The 18,728-nt window shown below is 41.8% G+C and overlaps 1 protein-coding gene across 3 annotated transcripts in view; it reads right to left on the reverse strand.

The window, feature by feature from the left end:
- The window catches only part of KCND2 (potassium voltage-gated channel subfamily D member 2), a 462,503-nt gene extending 446,858 nt beyond the window's left edge, over positions 1 to 15,645 (reverse strand). For all 3 annotated transcript variants that reach the window (XM_056573831.1, XM_056573830.1, XM_056573829.1), the window contains exon 1: positions 13,704 to 15,645. In XM_056573831.1, the coding sequence (XP_056429806.1) occupies positions 13,704 to 14,818 (1,115 nt within the window). In that variant the 5' untranslated portion in view covers positions 14,819 to 15,645. The remainder of the gene's footprint in view (positions 1 to 13,703) is intronic.
- Positions 15,646 to 18,728: the final 3,083 nt, after the last annotated feature.

Here is an 18,728-nt window from a genome sequence, read left to right on the forward strand (position 1 = left end):
ATGCCCAAATACTATTAAATTGAAATCTCAGACAATTCATCTGAATATGACAATTAAGATCCAAATTACATGAGATGATGGAATAATATATATGGAGTATAATGTATAGTTAGGAGTCAGGCAGACAGATTCTATAGCACTGTAAAAAAAAAAATCACTTGCACTAACCTGTTGGTACAGGCTGGTAGTGTGGGTGACTTATGATAATGATACTTACCTATCTCTGATCATCTGTTATCTACCCTCCAGCTTGGTGCAAGGCTCTAGGAGCACACTGGCATCACAGCTGCAGCTTCTTTACTTGGCCCGGCTGCGAGCCTGCCGCCCAGATAAGACAAATAGGGCAGGGTCCCACAATGTAAAATACGTTGCGATGACCCCGACCCATAGTGTGGCTCCAGCTGTTGCCATTCCCTCGCCCTGCCTCCTGGCCTGCTCGCAGCGGCAATTGGCTGCTCCGAGCAACCACACAGGGGCCTGCAAGTTGCATGCACACTGTACTCGGACATCGCAGCTGCTCAGGCAAGAGCTGGAGACACACTATGGGTTGGGTCACCGGTGGATCCGCAGCCCAAAATACACTGCGGATCCGTTATGTGTGACCCTGCTCAGAGGGCTACAGATCAGGAACAGATATATTATCAGTGCCACATGCAACAGGTAAGTGCTGGTAACACTGATGACAGATTCCCTTTAACGCAATACTATTCTTCATGCAAGTACATATACTTTGATACCCACATCAAGTACGTATGAAACATTTTTATTTTGTAAAAAGTAGTATTAACAAAAATGTTCTTTTTAAATTTGACATCTTGGAGAGCGATGATTGAAAGAAATAATCAGCTGCTGCCACAACTGGCTGCGACACTAAGAGGTTAAAAAGTTTTTACACGTCATGTAAAAGATCTCATTACTTTTTCTACACCGTAACAAAAATCTTCTGACATGCATACATTTTTTATGTGTTAAACTAAAATGAGATTTCCTTTTGTGCCACACATTTTATACTACCTAGTTATACAGATTTAATCAGCAGTCGGTTTTAAGCACATTGATTTAGTCACCTAAATCATGCATTAAAGAGAACTAATGCTGGCAGTAAATGATCATTACAAGGGCTGTAAATTACCGTACACTGCTCACTTTCAGCACCATGGACAGAAGATGTAATCACAAAAGTGCGCTCCCTGGTACACGCACACAAAACACACTCACATTGGATTACCTAGTCACTTCTGTGTCCTAGTACTTTATGAGACACCTGCGTACACTCATGTAACTAGATAAAACCCTATAACTATATGCTTGTATGTGGTGTACAGAGATGGCCCCACTTTCCCCTGAACAATATATAACTTATTCAGCACATATGTTAAAGACGACCACAAGTATAAAATATAAGAGATGGCAAATCATGGTCAACAACATAATAGATTCCTGATAAATCATATTAATATGGAAATGCAGTGCAATGTTCCCATATATAGGACTATAAATGCCATCGACAGGTCACACGTTTTGACACCCGTGTTGATGACTTTGATGGTCTAATAAATGGGAACATTGTACTTAATTTCCATGCCAAATTTAGTTTTTCTGCGAAAAAAATTTTTTTGGTCAACAAATACTATAAAAAACATGAATTCAATGTTTACTCATTAAAGGGGTACTACGGTGGAAAACATTTTGTTTTAAATCAACTGGTGCCAGAAAGTTAAACAGATTTGTAAAGGACATCTATAAAAAATAAAAAAAAATCTTTACCCATTCCAGTACTTTTTAGCAGCTGTATGCTACAGCTGCTATTTTTAATCTTGTCCACAGTGCTCTCTGCTGACCCCTCTGTCCGTGTCAGTCATGAACTGTCAAGAGCAGCATAGGTTGCAATGGGGATTTTCTCCTGTTCTGGACAGTACCTGATATGGGCACCTGGTGTCAGCAGAGAGCACTGTGGACAAGACAAAAAAAAAAAAAAAGAAAATTTCCTCTGTAGCATACAGCTGCTAAAAAGTACTGGAAGGTTAAATATTTTTTTTAAAAGAAGTAATTTACAAATCTGTTTAACTTTCTGCCACCAGTTGATTTAAAAATGGTTTCCACCTGAGTACCCCTTTAAGAAGTCATGAGGGCATGTGTCACAGGAAAAATACAAAAAGAAAAAAAAAATGCACTGCAGTTGTAACTTTTCACAAAATATAAATGTTGAAGTATCTACATTGCAATATAACTTTATATCCTTTTTGAAACTTTGACACTCCATGCCAGCATTTCCTTGCCAACCTGCTGATAAAAGATTTCCTAGGTACCGGTACTTACCCGCAGTCTTTCTCTAGATCCATTAAGAATTATAGGAACAGCCTTGGAAAAAAAAAAGTGCTGTAATGAACCCCCAGGTCTCTCATGTGAAGAGCACTATGGTTAGCAAATGCCTGCTCTGTTTGAATGTTAAAGGCAGATTCACGCAATGGACAGACCACCCCTTCGCATGTCTAGTAAATGAATAAAACACTGTAGCCTCTGGATGACAACAAAATGCATCTTTTTGGGTAAAAGCTGAAAGGAACACTAACAATTCCAGTTTAAATTAAGTCCTCCAGGAACAGAAACTCACTGGTCAAAGGGCTTAAATGTATTAATCTGTGCAACCAATCACATCTAAGCTTTATTTTACCAGAGTAAGTGAACAAAAAGCAGAGCTGGGATTGGTTTCTATCTGACCAACACACACTTAGAAAAAAAAAAACACACACAAACATTTTTGTCTCAGTAGGTGCTAGGACCGTATTGGGCATTGCAGACACGTTCATTTTTTTTGGCGGTGGAACGTTGTTGCTAAAATTCTGTATCGTTGCCAGCAATGGGATACTGCTGCACCAGAGATTCCTAACATGGAATTTAGGTCAGAAGTTTTGTAGTGTAAATCTAACCTTAAAAAGTAACTGCATTCTGAAAAGGAGTAAAAAAAAATATCTAAACTTTATTTCCATGATGTCAACGCTACAGGGGTCTTCGTCAAGGCTCGACAAAAGATCCCTGTATGGAATAAAAGCAGCATTGAATTGAATGGAGGAAAGAAGTGTTGATATTTATTCTACATTCTTTAAGAATGCTATTACCTTTTATCTGACAATTTTAGTGGTCTGATAAACACAGGCCATACATTATACAAGTGCATTATTTGTCCAGTCCCGAATTATATCCTGACTATGCCTACACATGAGAGAAAGAGACTCTTCATTCAGGGTCAGTCATGTGACAGACCGGGCACTGCCAATATTTTCATTTTTTTTGTTCCTATAAAAAGAACAAAAAAAACTGAAAAGTAAGAACAGATGTGAACATTGCCCAATAAGAACTCTCACCCAGACCTTAAAGTTAAACTGAGGCAATACATAAAAAGCAGTCAGTTGGAATTGCTTAAGAAAGAGGCTTTTGTGCGGAGATAGTGCTGTTATATGCTTTTTATAGTGCCCCCTACTGGTCTGCTTTGTTTCAGACCATTCACCTTATATGTTTAGTACTGGTAAGAAAAATCTGCTTCTAGACCACAAATTCTTGTTGCTTGGCCTGGCCAAAAGCCAGAATCCCTATGCTGCCTGTGTACAAGAGGATTCAGGCAGTAGGACTAAGCTACTAAGCTACTGTGACCACTAACACTGGAAACATTGGGGGGGACGCTTTAAGAGGAAATCAAAAGAACAGCAGGGGAGCTGTACAAAGTATGCAACAGCAATGTGTACACAAAGGAACATTTTTAAAAAGGCGTTAAAATGAATATGTATTTTGTTTTTAAGCTGTCATAGTAATATCATTTGAACTGAAGAACAACCAGTTTTCATGAGTTATCACTGAAAAATACTGGACAACTAAAAGCTAAATATATATTAGTCTCAGGATTGATGGCATCAATGGGCTTTAGAACAAGGAAAACGTTGTACCCTACTATTAAATCAGGTTGACTGTCTTGCTATTGAAGTAGCAATAAGTGTTGCTTCACCTTTGCTATTAGGAATTAACCGAACTGTGTGTAACTTAGACTCCTCGCTGTCCCTCTCTAAATTAATAACCAGAATATAGGTTGACGCCAAGAGCAACTCTTTTCCTGCCTTTGGGGGTAAATGAGTATACTTCTCAATACATAAAAAAAATAATTAAACAAACCTTTATATTTCAATGGCCTGTGAAATGAAAAGTGTCCTTTAACGAGGAACAGTTTTAATTAGGTGGCGAACCCAACTAAAATTTCCTACCTGCTCTTCATGTCCTTTCCAGGGGACGTCATCTAAGAGCAGATGGGAGGGATTGTTAAAGACAACTGAGTGCACTTACAGAAAGCAGTGCATACTGCTATATAAAACCATCAATACCTTTCCACAGGATTCAGAATTCTAGAATACCCAAGAGCTGAGAACCCTTACTCTAATAGGCCAAGTAGCCAATGTGCCCTGTGATTTATTTCTGACACATCTGGAGATGCTTTTCTTGGAGTCTTCATATACTCAGACTTGTCTATGATTCTACATTATTTTGCCTTCCTGTGTGAACTGAAGTGAGCACTGAATGTTCTGGATCACTGACTGTCTTTTCTAGCTTCAGAAAAAAAAAAAATATATATAATAATAATTATATAATAATAAATATTATATATATATATATATATATATATATATATATATATATAAAAAAAAATCATGCCTACGTTTCCCTTTACAATTGACATGTTGGGTTCCACAGAAGCACAGAAGCTCTCCTCTAGAATAATATCTATGCAACATTTCTAAAATATACAAAACAGAGATAAAATAATAATTCAAGCTGGAGTCAAGGAATTACATTATGCCAAAATATTCTACGATTAGCATGAGGAAACAGGCTCACAAGGGAAGTTGTTTCATATTACTGTACAATGAAACATGAAAGTGGAAGAATTGATTTGAGAGATGTAAAATATTTCCTGAGAATATGTTGGTGGGTGCAGGAAGTAATACGTTACAAGGTGTACTAACCAAAGCCTACTGCCAAACATTTGTATCACGGTTCAGTGGGGGGGGTCTGCAGGCATGGAGATATTGGGGGAATCATCAAGGTAGACATTTCCATCTCCCATCAGTAATCTTGTTGAAGAACATTACAGGCAGCCTCTCACCGGTATAAAATAGCAGGCAAACTTTTGGCTGGTCCAGAACCCCAAAGTTTTCAAGAAGGAACAAGTCCTGGTTCCTACTCTCGAGGGAAAGGTTACAAAGAGTGGAAATGAACGAAAAACATAAAAACAGCGAGTAAACAGGGGCCCTGGTTTCAGTTCTCAGTGAGAAGTTTCTGCACATGCGTAGTCACTCTCCATTCAAGTGAAACGGTTAGACAGACGCTGCTGTATCTCACAGTAGAGAGTGATCACCCATCTCAGGGACCATGACTACCTTGTTCTTTCAGTCTGGAGGAAAGATCCTACCAGACCAACCCCCAAAGATTGACATACCATAGGAGTCTCTTAGCAGAAAATCATTTAACCCCTTAATGACTGCGTGTCTTTCCGTTTTTGCACTTTAATTTTTTTCACCTCATTTTGCACCTCCTTACCTTTTAAAAATCATAACCCTTTCGATTTTGAACCTAAAAATCCATATAATGGCTTATTTTTTGTGCCACCAGTTCTACTTTGTAATGACATCAGTCATTTTACCCAAAAATCAACAGCGAAAGAAAAAAAAAAAAAAAAAAAATCATTGGGAGATACAATTGAATAAAAAAAAAACGCCATTTTGTAACTTTTGGGGGCGTTCGTTTCTACGCAGTAAATTTTTTGGTAAAAATTACACCTTTTATTCTGTAGGTGAATAAGATTAAAATTATACAGGTTTGATTTTTTCATACTTCTGGAAAAAATCATAACTACATGCACAAAAAATGAATATGTTTACAATGGTCATCTTCTGACCTCTATAACGTTTTTATTTTTCCGCGTACAGGGCAGTTGAGGGCTCATTTTTTGCGACATGATCTGAAGTTTTTCTGTATTGATCGGACTTTATCGCTTTTTATTAATTTTTTCATGATATAACAAGTGACCAAAAATGTGGTATTTTGGACTTTGGAATTCTTTTTGCGCATAGGCCATTGACCGTGTGGTTTAATTTATATATTTTTATAGTTCGGACATTTACATAAGCGGTGATACCACATATGTTAATAAAAAAAAGATTATATATTTTAAATAATGGGAAAAGGGGGTTGATTCAAATTTTTATTCGGCGATCGTACAGCAAGGAGGCAGGTAGGGATCCTCCTCGCATCCTGCAAGCTGTTCGGGACGCTGCTGTTTCACTGCGGTGGTCCTGAACAGCACCACAGAGCTAACCGGCAAGGTTTACTTTCGTTTTAGATGCGGCGATCAAGTTTGATCACCTCTTCTAAAGGGTTAATGCCGGACATCAGCCCGAATGGCAATGTAGTCTTGGGTCTTTGTTGCTTATGGCAACCAGGACCCACCGGGTATGATGCGCGCTCACCTGCTGAGCGTGCGTCATACCTTGGGAGCTGAAGATGGATGTTAATGAACATCCATTTGCGGCAAGGGCTTAAAAGGGAACATAAGGATAATTATTAGAATGCTGAAACGTAGGCCCAGATTTATCAAACTGTACGAGAATAAAAATGGAGTGATTTTCCCACAGCAACCAATCACAACTCAGGTTTCACTTTACCAGACCTCGTTAGCTGAGCTGTGATTGGTTACTGTGAGAAAAATCACTCAATTTTTTTCTTCACACAGTTTGATAAATCTGTGCCGTAATCCCTACAGTACAGGAAGTGTTTTAGGTTATTGATAAAATTGTGACATACCAAATTAATTTTATTTCAAGATCTGTGCACTATTACAACACTTTATTTTATTCATTTATTTTTTTGGGGTCTTCAAATCTGCAATCTTAAAAAATATTCCATCTAAGACCTGTGTGTCCCCCTTTATAAAAGGATACAAGCAAACCCTCTGTGGTGTCCGATTCTGCAGTTGTGTAACACAGATAGCTTGATCAGAGTTCACATAATTTGTAACCTGTAACTGGAGGCGTAACTTGTAGCTCCTGGGCCCAAATGTGTAACAGAGATCTCATCTGCCATTTATAATTCTGCTGTTTTATATGGCAAATGAGACACAATTTGGGAGATTTAACAGAAGCTGTGTAGAAGAAGAGTGGTGCAGCTGCAAATATAGACCAATGAAACCATTTATTTTATTTCTCATAGGCCTTTTAAAAACCAAAAGAAGGAATCTGAAAGGTTGCTATGGGCAACTGCACCACTCTCTACAAAGGTTTTAACCCCTTAAGGACTCAGCGTTTCAGTTTTTGCAACTTCGTTTTCTCATAACCCTGTAAATTTTCCACCTAAAATATCCATATGATGGCTTATTTTTTGCGCTATCAATTCTACCTTGTAATGACATCAGTTATTTTACTCAAAAATCTACGGGGAAACCAAAAAAAAAAAAAAAAAAAAAAAAAATTTGTGAAAAATTGAAAAAAACAAAACAAAAAAAAACAAAAACACAATTTTGTAACTTATGGGGGCTTCCGTTTCTACGCAGTGCATTTTTCAGTAAAAATTGACACCTTATGTTTATTCTGTAGGTCCATACGATTAAAAAGATACCCTACTTATATAGGTTTGATTTTGTATTACTTCTGGAAAAAAATCGTAACTACATGCACGAAAATGTATACGTTTAAAAATTTCCTAATCTGACCCCCTATAACTTTATTTTTCCACATATGGGGATGTATGAGGGATCATTTTTTGCGCAGTGATCTGAAGTTTTTATCGGTACCATTTTTTGATCGCTTTTTATTCTTTTTTATGGTATAAAAAGTGACCAAAAATACGATATTTTGGACATTGGAATTTTTTTTTTTTACGTGACCGTGCAGTTTAATTAGCCATATATTTTTATAGTTCGAACATTTATGCACGCAGCGATGCCACATGTTTATATTTACATAGTTTTTTTTTTATGGGAAAAGGGGGCGATTCAGATTTTAATTAGGGAAGGGGTTAAATCCCATTTATTAAAGGGGTAATCCCGTGGAATTTTTTTTTTTTAAATCAGCTGGTGCCAGAAAGTTACAGATTTGTAAATTTCTTCTATTAACCCCTTAAGGACCCGGGGTTTTTTCCACTTTCGTTTTTTCCTCCTTACCTTTAAAAAAAATCATAATTCTTTAAAATTTGCACCTAAAAATTCCATATGATGGCTTATTTTTTGCATCACCAATTCTACTTTGTAATGACAGTCATTTAACCCAAAAATCTACGTTAAAACGAAAAAAAAAAATTGTGCGACAACATTTTTGAAAAAACGCCATTTTGTAACTTTCGGGGGATTCAGTTTCTACGCAGTGCATTTTTTGGTGAAAATAACACCTCATCTTTATTCTGTAGGTCCATAAGATTAAAATGATACCCTACTCATAGGTTTGATTTTGTTGTACTTCTGGAAAAAAAAATCATAACTACATGCAGGAAAATGTATACGTTTAAAATTCTGACCCCTATAACTATTTTTCCGCGTTTGAGGCGGTATGAGGGCTAATTTTTTGCACCATGATCTGAAGTTTTTTGCGGTACCATTTTTGTATTTATCGGACTTATTGATCACTTTTTATTCATTTTTTCATGATCTAAAAAGTGACCAAAAATACGCTATTTTGGACTTTGGAATTTTTTTTGCACGTACACCATTGACCATGCGATTTAATTATCACATAATTTATATCATTTTTTTTTTATAACTTTTTTTTTTAAATGGGAAAAGGGGGGTGATTCAAACTTTTATTAGGGGAGGGGTTAAATGATCTTAATTTTTTTTTTTTTTTGCAATGTTTTAGCCCCCATAGGGGGCTATAACACTGCACACACTGATCAATGGTTTCCCATAGGAAACCATTGATCGATGATTCTGCCGCTTGACTGATCATGCCTGGATCTCAGGCACTAAGCAGTCATTCGGCGATCGGACAACAGGAGGCAGGTAAGGACCCTCCTGGTGTCTTACAGCTGTTCGGGGTGCCGCAATTTCACAGCGGCGATCCCGAACAGCCCCCTGAGCTAACCAGCAGCAGTTTACTTTCACTTTAGATGCGACAATCGTTTTTGAATTCCGCATCTAAAGGGTTCTAGAACGGGAGCGGACTCAGGGCGTACAGGTACACCCTAGGTCCTTAAGAGGTTAAAAAAAATATGAATCCTTCCAGTACATTTTAGGGGCTGTATACTACAGAGGAAATGCTTTTCTATTTTGATTTCTCTTCTGTCACAACCACAGTGCATTTTAGGAACTGTCCAGAGCAGGAGAAAATCCCCATAGCAAACATATGCTGCGCTGGACAGTTCCTATAATGGACAGCAGGGGTCAGCAGAGAACACAGAAGAGAGATCTAAAAAGAAAAAAGCATTTCATCTGTAGTATACAGCCCCTAAAAAGTACTGAATAGAAGTACTTTACAAATCTGTTTACCTTTCTGGCACCAGTTGATTAAAGGTTTTTAACACTTTATTTTGACTTATTTTTGTAATGTTATAGCCCCCATAGGGCACTATAGCATTGCTTACACATGCCATGACCTGTAACAGTCCGAAACCCGTCGGCAACCATGCTTGTTGCACTGTATGTACCCTATGATCCTACAACAAATACCTGAATTTTTGGCTGCACCTGACGCTGGACTTTCCTTTTCTTTGCTGTTGATCCGGTTCGGGGACACTGCCGGCATGTCCAAGCGCGGGTGCTGCTGCTACAAGGTGGTGAGCGGTCCACACCCAGTGATTCCATTGCATGCACCGATGTATTACACTGATCACTGCCATGCAATAGCTTGTCATTCATTGATCAGTGTTATCGCCACTCGACTGCTCCTGCCTGGATCTCAGGCACGGAACAGTCATTTGGCGATCAGACTCGCAGGAGGCAGGTAGGGATCCTCCTCGAGCCCTTCAAGCTGTTCAGGATGCTGCGATTTCAGCACGGCGGTCCCGAACAGCACCACTGAGCTGCCAGGAAGCTTTCACTTCAGATCAAAGTTGATCGCCGCGTCTGAAGAGTTAATACCGGGCATCACAGCGGTGATGTCCGGTATTAGCCACGGGTCCCGGACGTTGAAGCTACCGGGACTGACCCGATATGATGCAGGGTCACCGCGTGACCCCGCGTTATAGCGTGGGAGTAGGCGCAGGACGTAAATAAACGTCCTGCGTGTTAAGGTGTAAATATATCTCCCCCAAAGATCTTCATAGAAGCAGTAGACTTAGGCTATGCTCACACACCAGAATTTCTGTGTGGAATTCCGCACTAATTCATAGACAATGCACTTCAATAGTGTTCCACTGGCCCATTCACAAAGCAGAATAGTAAAAATTGCTGGTTAGCTCAGTGGTGCCGTACGGGACCGCCACGATCAAATTGTAGCATCCCGAACAGCTTGCAGGACACGAGGAGGATCCCTACCTGCCTCCTTGCTGTCCGATTGCCGAATGACTGCTGTGTGCCTGAGATGCAGGCAGGAGCAGTCAAGTGGCGATATCACTGATCAATGAATGCCATGAAAAGTTAAAAAAAAAAAGAAAAAAGTTAAATAGATGTGATTTAACCCCTTCCCTAATAAGTCAGAATCACCCCTTTTCCCATTTAAAAAAAAAAAAAAAACTGTGTAAATAAAAAACAAACATGTGGTATTGCCGCGTGTGTGTAAATGTCCGAACTTTCAAAGTCCAAATTAGTGTATTTTTATTCCCTTTTTATACCATTGCGACTGTATGGACCTACAGAATAAACATAAGGTGCAATTGTTTACTGAAAACAACACTGCGTAGAAACGGAAGCCGCCAAAAAAAAAAAAGAAAATTTTTCCTTCAATTTTGCCTCACAAATGCTGCTGTGGCCGAAAACATCACACTGCCACTCAGCCTATCGCCGGCTGAGTTGGGACTTCGCTGCGGCTGGTGATTGGCTGAATGCAGTGTGACTCACCGACCACCTGCCAGCAGTATGGAGGACGATTTTTCTATTCTGGAGTTCTCCTTTAAGGATAAGACACATTTTTGTTATGAACTTTCATTTTTTAATTCTTCCCTTTTTTAATGGCCATAACTCTTATTTTTGCAACAATATCCAATTTTTAGAGTTTCCGTCTTGTTTTACTACCTTTAAAAATAAACTTGATTTTTTTTTTTTTATTTGATTTTTTTTTAAATTGCCATTTCTGACCCTTATAAAAATTTTCGCTACCCTGGGCTGTTTTTTTTTTTTTTTTTTTTTTTTTGCGCAGTGATCTGTAGATTTTATTGGTTCCACTTTTTGAGAACTTATTAAATTTTTTCTAAAATGTGATGTTATTTAAAAAACAATTCTAGAGTTTGGTGTCTTTCTTTTTACATTTATGCCTGTGTGGTTTCATTAATGTTTATTTTCCATACACATTTAAATGGACATTTCTGTATATGGCATTGTAAAATATTTATTTAGGTTTTTTTTTTTTTTTTTACACTTTTATCCGAAAAATGGGAAAAGGAGTGCAATTTTAAATGTTACTATGGTTGGGGTTATTTATATAGGGGTTTACACTTTATTAAGCCCCATAGGGGAACATCTAATGATGGCTCATACAGATCAATGCAGTACCTATATACTGCATCGATCCATGAAATCTGCAGTCTATTGGTAAAGCCTGCCTTAGAAAGGATCTCTCAATAGGAGCAGACTGGCCGCCACAGAGGCTCAGGTAAGCCCTCTGGCTGCTAAGATAAATGGATCTTCTGGCCACAATAGTGCCGCTGCCAGGAGATCCAACCCATTGCACCACCAATATCTTTAACATGCATTAAATGCTGTCAAAGTGTTACTAGCTGGCCGTAGTGATCGGTGGCCCCCAGCTACTGAAATCAGCTTGGAGGTCACCGGGTATGGAGTGGGCTCTAGTCATGAGTCTGCTCCATACATCCTTACCGGCACCACGGATTACAACCCCCATGGGTCACCAAGAGGTTAAAGTGATGATGCAGAGCAGCAATGACAAGCAAAGCCTGTGGAAGAAAACAGCCCCATTGTCCCCAGTCCTGGACAAGCCCTTTAAAAACATATACAACTCTTCTTCCTTTTCTTTTTTAGACTGTCTGAATACAACGTCATGGTTGCAAATGTACACATACCTTTTTAGGTTACAAAAAAATGGGCAGCTGTTATGTTCAACATGTGACTATATTTTTTGCCACATGTTGCATAATATTCAGTATTAAAGATACAAAATTGGCACAACATCAAATATCCACACTCTCTCTATATCTGTCTGTGTTTCCCAACCAGTGTGCCTCCAGCTGTTGCAAACCTACAACTCCCAGCATGCCCGGACAGCCGTTGGCTGTCCGGGAATGCTGGGTGTTGTAGCTTTGCAACAGCTGGGGCACCCTAATTGGGGAACACTGCTCTATACATTAGCCCGGTAGCCTTATCATTACAGCTGAAGAGAAACACTCATCTTAGATTTAGACGTTTACATACGCTTATTAGTTTCCTATATAGGACTAGGTTTACCATTATCTGGGGTGGAATGGACAAGATTAACTCCTGAACCATGTTAATGTAACATCTACCAAGAGAAGCAGCCGGATCTGTACACACAAGGGGTTTCTTCTGAATAAGCTTCATTGGATATCAAGGAGGTCAATGCTTTGGCTGCACCTATGGTCGCTATCTATACAGCTAAATGGGATTTATAGAAAAACAGTCAACATGCCTTTGATCTATACACCTTGTACACACTACTGAGAGCTCGGTCCAGTATACGCGTACGGTCAACATGTGAGAGCTCAAGAAGTTCATGTTTGATCTACATACAGGATCACGTGGGACTGTCTTCAGCCCATATTTACATTGCTGTTCTACGGATACTTAAAAAGGTAGTAAATCTTGACTTACTTCAAATGTCACAACATGATAAATCTGTAAGACATGCCACAAAACTTTATCCTCCTCTTCACCGTAAAGAGCCCCAGTGGGCTTAGCTACATGTGCACAACTGTTCTACTTAAAAGGAGAAATGAGGCAGAAAACTCTTAACTTCCCCTGTGCCCGGGCTGCAAAAACAAACTTTAACTCACCTTCCTACGTTCCCTCATTGAGGCGGTATCGGGGTCCCGTTCCTCCAGCGCTGCTCGTGTTCCTGCTTCTGAGGCTCGAAACGTCACACTGCGGTCAGCATATCGCCGGCCGCAGCGATGTCCCGCCTCGGCCGGTTATAGGCTGAGCTCCTTACATGACAGTGCACTCAGCCCATCACCGGCCGAGGAGGGACATCGCTGCGGCCGGTGATATGCTGACCGCAGTGTGACGTTTCGAGCCTCAGAAGCAGGGACACAAGCAGCGCCGGAGGAACTGGACGCAGATACCGCTACAACAGCGGAACGTGAGAAAGTTTGCAGCCCGGGAATAGGGGAAGGTAAGAGTATTGTGCCGCATTTCTCATTTAACTTATTATACATGTATGGAAATACATTTTTAGAAATAACAAATGTCGCTTTGTAGAGGACATCAAACTGAGGTGAACAATAGAGTAGGTGCCATGAGAGGTGACATGATGTGCAAATGGCACCCTGTACAATGTATATACAATAAAAAGAAGTGCTTAGTGGTGAGCACACATATGACTTACCCCAGTGTTGTCATGGTCACAATGGTGTACCAAAATGCAGCGGGTATACTAGTGAATTTGCTGTTTAGGGAGCCCTTCTCCGCATAAAACATTACGGTGGCAAAGATGATGATGGCCATAGTAAGGGAGAATAGCAGAAAGCCCAATTCCGAGGCACAGCTCTTAAGGGTATAGCCCAAGATCCTCAGGCCCTGCGAGTGTCGGGAAAACTTAAAGATCCGAAAAACCCGGAACACCCTCAGCGTAACAAAAGCACCACTTACGTCCTCGTTGTCTGTCATGATAAGACCTATGTAGTAGGGCATAATGGCCACCACATCAATGATGCTCATCACGCTTCGTACAAACCGATAGCGACTGGGCGCAGCCACCAACCGCAATAGGTACTCCACGGTGAAGATCATGACACACGCCGTATCCAGACAGAAAAAGGCCATAGCGTAACGCTCACCGCAGGGCACCTCCCGCATGGATCCCGGAAACGCACCGCAGGGTACAGTCTCCACCACGTTGGCCATCACAGACACCGCAATGAAGAAACCAGTTACATAGTAGAATACTAAAGCAAGTGTACTTGTGTGGGGGTTCTCAAAGGCTCGCCACATCTTCTGCCTGGCTGACATGGGAGGTAGGGGCCCCTCCGCTGCGTTCTCGGAGTCAGCATCGTCCATTAACCTTTCCGCGTTCTCCCTCCTCCGGTCTTTGTATTCCTCATAACAGCAGTCCCCAACAATTTCAGGGAGGATACCAAAGAACGACAGTTCTTCATCGTATGCTGCAATACATTCATGGCGCGGGTAGTGAAGCCGTCCTGTGCGGTAAAAGTTGAGAATGCTACGGAAAATGTCCGGATCTCTATCAAAGAAGTATTCTCCTGTATCCTGGTTAAAGAAAAAGTCTCTCTCCGTGCTGCCCAGCAGAGTATCCGGGTATCTCTCTAGAGTGTTCTTCCAGGTTTGGAAGCGGGTACCACTGACATTCAATACAATCAAGGAGTCCTGAGACCTTCTTTTCTCCCCTCTGGGTGGAGGTGGCATAGGGCCTGAGGCCACCGGCATCCAGCCAATGGCAGCTGCCCGTGCAAAGGGTAGCCATGCTGCCACCCCAGCTGCCATGTTCCTATAGTGAGGATGATACAGGAAGCTCAAGTGTTAACAGACTGAAGAGAAGTTACTCTTAAAGGGTGCTGTGTCCAGCAATCCACATGAGTGACAGGGCAGCAGTGTTCAGTCTCTGCAGAGGGCACAGGAGGGTACAGGTATGCAGCCTGCCAGGCACCAGCACACTACACATGCTATGACAGCTCCATCACACATCCTTCAGGGGAACAAACCCTGGATGCCCTCTTTAGCCTGGATGGATGCCAGGCAGCTTCCACCATGTCTTGTCCAGGTGCAACAAGGCACCAAGTGTTAAGTGTTCGGCAATGGAGCCAGAACCGACCTGGACGGGACCGAGTCACCCGGCTGCACAGCCCATCCGCCGCGCCGGACTCTGGCAGCAACAAGTCGGCACAATCCCCGGTAGCGGCTCCCAGAAGGTAAGAGGTGCGGAGTGAGAGGACCCATGCACCGGCAGCGTCTGTGCTCACACCGGGGCTCAATCCATTTCAGCAGCTCCGAGGCAGGAGCCAGTGTAGCCCCTCCCCCCGTCTACTTGTCAGAGCAGCTGTGCCAGGAGACATGTGTACGGGCTCGGAGATGGGGGCACACATCCACCGGGGTACAGGGAGTTCACCGGAGCGGGGCTGATGCGGTGTCCGTGCGGGCAGACCGGAGGACGGGCTCGGCATCACCCACGAGTACCATGAAGTTCACAAAAGTAGAGTACGAGCCATCCAATGCCCCTGCTAAACACATACTTCAGCAGTCATGGGCAGTGTGCTGCGTCCGCATACAGGCACTGAGCTGTGCCCTCCCCTCCTCCACCGGTGAATGCCACACGAGAACGTGCCCATCCGGACGGATGGCAGAACACGCGTGCAATTCTGCGCGCTCACCACTAGATGGCACAGTTTAGCAAATGAAACACCTGGAGCAGCCGAGACAAGCGCAGCCCACGTGATATCACACAGCTGTGCTCCCCGTCCATTTATAGGGAGATGGAAGTGACGGAAAGTTGTGTCCACTATGAATACGTTATATGTAGGTACAGCATGCACATATGGTACTACACTGCTTGGGCATATGCTGTAACAAACTGGCAGAGCGGTATGAATAGGTAGGTAGGTAGATAGGTAGATATTATCTATTTACTACATTCACACTACAATTGCACCCTGTCAAGAATGGCCATAAAAACCTATTTTTTTTGATGACCGTCAGTGGACCTTATAGTCAATGAGGCCCGTCGGGCGCCGTTTTTCAGCAGGAGTAGCAGTAGAAAAAGATGGCACAAGCTGTATTTTTTTCCGCTATTATTCGCGGCGGCCCCGGTGTGAATAGGCGCCGGGACCATCCCGCTATGATGCGAGGTCCCGCCGGGACCCCGCATTATAGACAGGGACCGGACTTAGGATATATTCATACGTCCTAAGTCCCTAAGGGGTTAAATGGGCACTGTCAGATAAAAAAAAAGGTTTTCTATGTTGTTTACATGTTGGCAATAAGTACATTAAAAAATTACTTTTATAGAAATCATGGCTTATTAAAAAAACAAAAAACAACACTAGGGGTCCCCATACCATCCAGAACGTAATCCTGTATGGCTGCAGCATCATCTTTGTCCCAGCTAAAGCACAGGCTTGGACAAAGTCCAGTATGTGAGGGTATGACTTGCATTCATCTGTGTTCACTCCTGTCCTATTAGACTGCAGCATGAAAACAGAGGGGAGGGGTTATAGAGCAGCCTGCAGTGATTGGATGAAGAGACTCAGCACTCAGGGAGGAAGATGAGTCATGCACAGGGAGGACACGCCCCCTCCGAAGCACAGAATGACAAACCACGTGGTACCTAACCGGTTGAACAGGTAACTAACACACTGCACTATAGTGGCTTTGACATCAACCCTATAATACCTCCTGATTGGCTGTGAGAGCTGTTTGAAATGCATTATGGGATTTCTGACGTCATGCACTCCTTCACCTTTCTGCCTCATCACCAAATAGCAAAAGTTCCAAGTGTAAAGCTAGAACTTATGTTATTTTTTTATCTATATATATATGCTTTAAAAAAAGGTTAACATGTAGCCGAAACTTCGCTTGTTTTTGGGAGCCATTAAGTTTTATAGCCTTTTTACATAAAATACCGGAGTCTCCAGTTTGGTGCTGTGGCCTTTTTCCTTCACTTTTTTGTCACAGTTTGTGCCAGAGCTGCACAGTAACTTTAAGAAGCCATCTTCATTCATTCACTGTGACACCTAATACACCACAACATTTTTGGACAGTAATTCCCCCCCCCCCCCCCCCTTTTTTATATAAACAATAACCCTTTTCATAGGTCACACTCCTATACAATGTAGCTCAACCTACTGTTCACAAATCATAAGCAATACATATGGGAGGGGGATATATTTTATTGCCTTCCTGACATTTATTAGCTGTAATTTGGCACAAAAATGTTGTGCTGTTAATTTTGCACAAATTCAAAATAGTAAATTTTTGCAAATGTGACTGTGAAATACAGTGCTTAATTCTTGACTATGCAGTAGATGAGATGTATCAACTGCATCTTTTTTTTTTTTCAGTGCAAAAATAATGCTCAAACAAAAAAAAAACACAAATTCATACCACTTCTGCCTTGTCTTAGAAAAGTGATATTCTACAGCAAGATCTGAGGTAATTTTTCATTTTTGCAACATTTATTAAAGTCTGTGGGCCATTTTGATAAATTTGATAGCTCTCCCCCATGACATGTACCCCACAACTCGGTTGCCGATATTGCTCTGTTTTTAAAGCACTTAGCTTCCTGCTTTCAGAACAAAACACAAGCAGCTGAGACTCCGCTTCCCAGACTCACTGCAGAGTCAAAATGAGTGTGCAGGCCAACAGAACCCTCAGTGAAGAGTGTTAGTACTTAACCCCTTAAGGACCAAGGGTGTATGGGTACGCCCTTACTCGCTGGCACATAAGGACCAAGGGCGTACCTGTACGCCCGTGGGAATTTCCATCCCCGCCTCAGGCTGGGACCTGACCGGGATGCCTGCTGAAATCACACCAGCGATTTGTGGTGTTACCATCGGCAGCAGCGGGCGGCAATGACATGCGGCTGGATCCCTGGTGAAGACTACTACGGAAGCCGGTGAGTTGCCTAGCAACATCTGGAGGGCTACAGTTTGAGCCCACTATACAGTGGTCTGTAAACTGTAGCCCTCCAGATGTTGCAAAACTACAAGTTCCAGCATGCCCAGACAGCTGTTTGTTGTTTGGGCATGCTGGGATTGTAGTTTTGCAACAGCTGGAGGGCCAAAGTTTGGAGATTACTGTGCAGTGGTCTCTAAACTGTGGCCCTTCAGATCTTGCAAAACTGCAACTCTCAGCATGCCCAGACAGCTGTATTGGCATGCTGGGAGTTGTAGTGGAGTATCTCCAGCTGTTGCATAACTACATCTCCCAGCATGCCCTTCGGCATCAAAACCCCACCAGTGTGAATGTACCCTAAAAACACTACACTAACACATAATGAAGGGTAAAACACAACATATACATCTTCTTACACTGCCCCCCCCAATAAAAATTTAAACGTATCGTACGGCAGTGTTTCCAAAACAGAGCCTCCAGCTGTTGCAAAACAATAACCCAGCATTTCCAGACAGTCACTGGCTGTCCAAGCATGCTGGGAGTTTAGCAGGAGGCACCCTGTTTGGGGATCACTGGCGTAGAATACCCCTTTGTCCACCCCTATGTAATCCCTAATTTAGTCCTCAAATGTGCATGGAGCTCTCTCACTTCGGAGCCCTGTCTTATTTCAAGGAAACAGTTTAGGGCCACGTATGAGGTATTTCCGTACTCAGGAGCAATTGCACTACAAATTTTGGGGGGCTTTTTCTCCTTTTACTCCTTATGAAAAGGAAAAGTTGGGGGCAAC

This window comes from Hyla sarda, chromosome 4, assembly GCF_029499605.1.
Source record: "Hyla sarda isolate aHylSar1 chromosome 4, aHylSar1.hap1, whole genome shotgun sequence".
NCBI lineage: Eukaryota > Metazoa > Chordata > Amphibia > Anura > Hylidae > Hyla > Hyla sarda.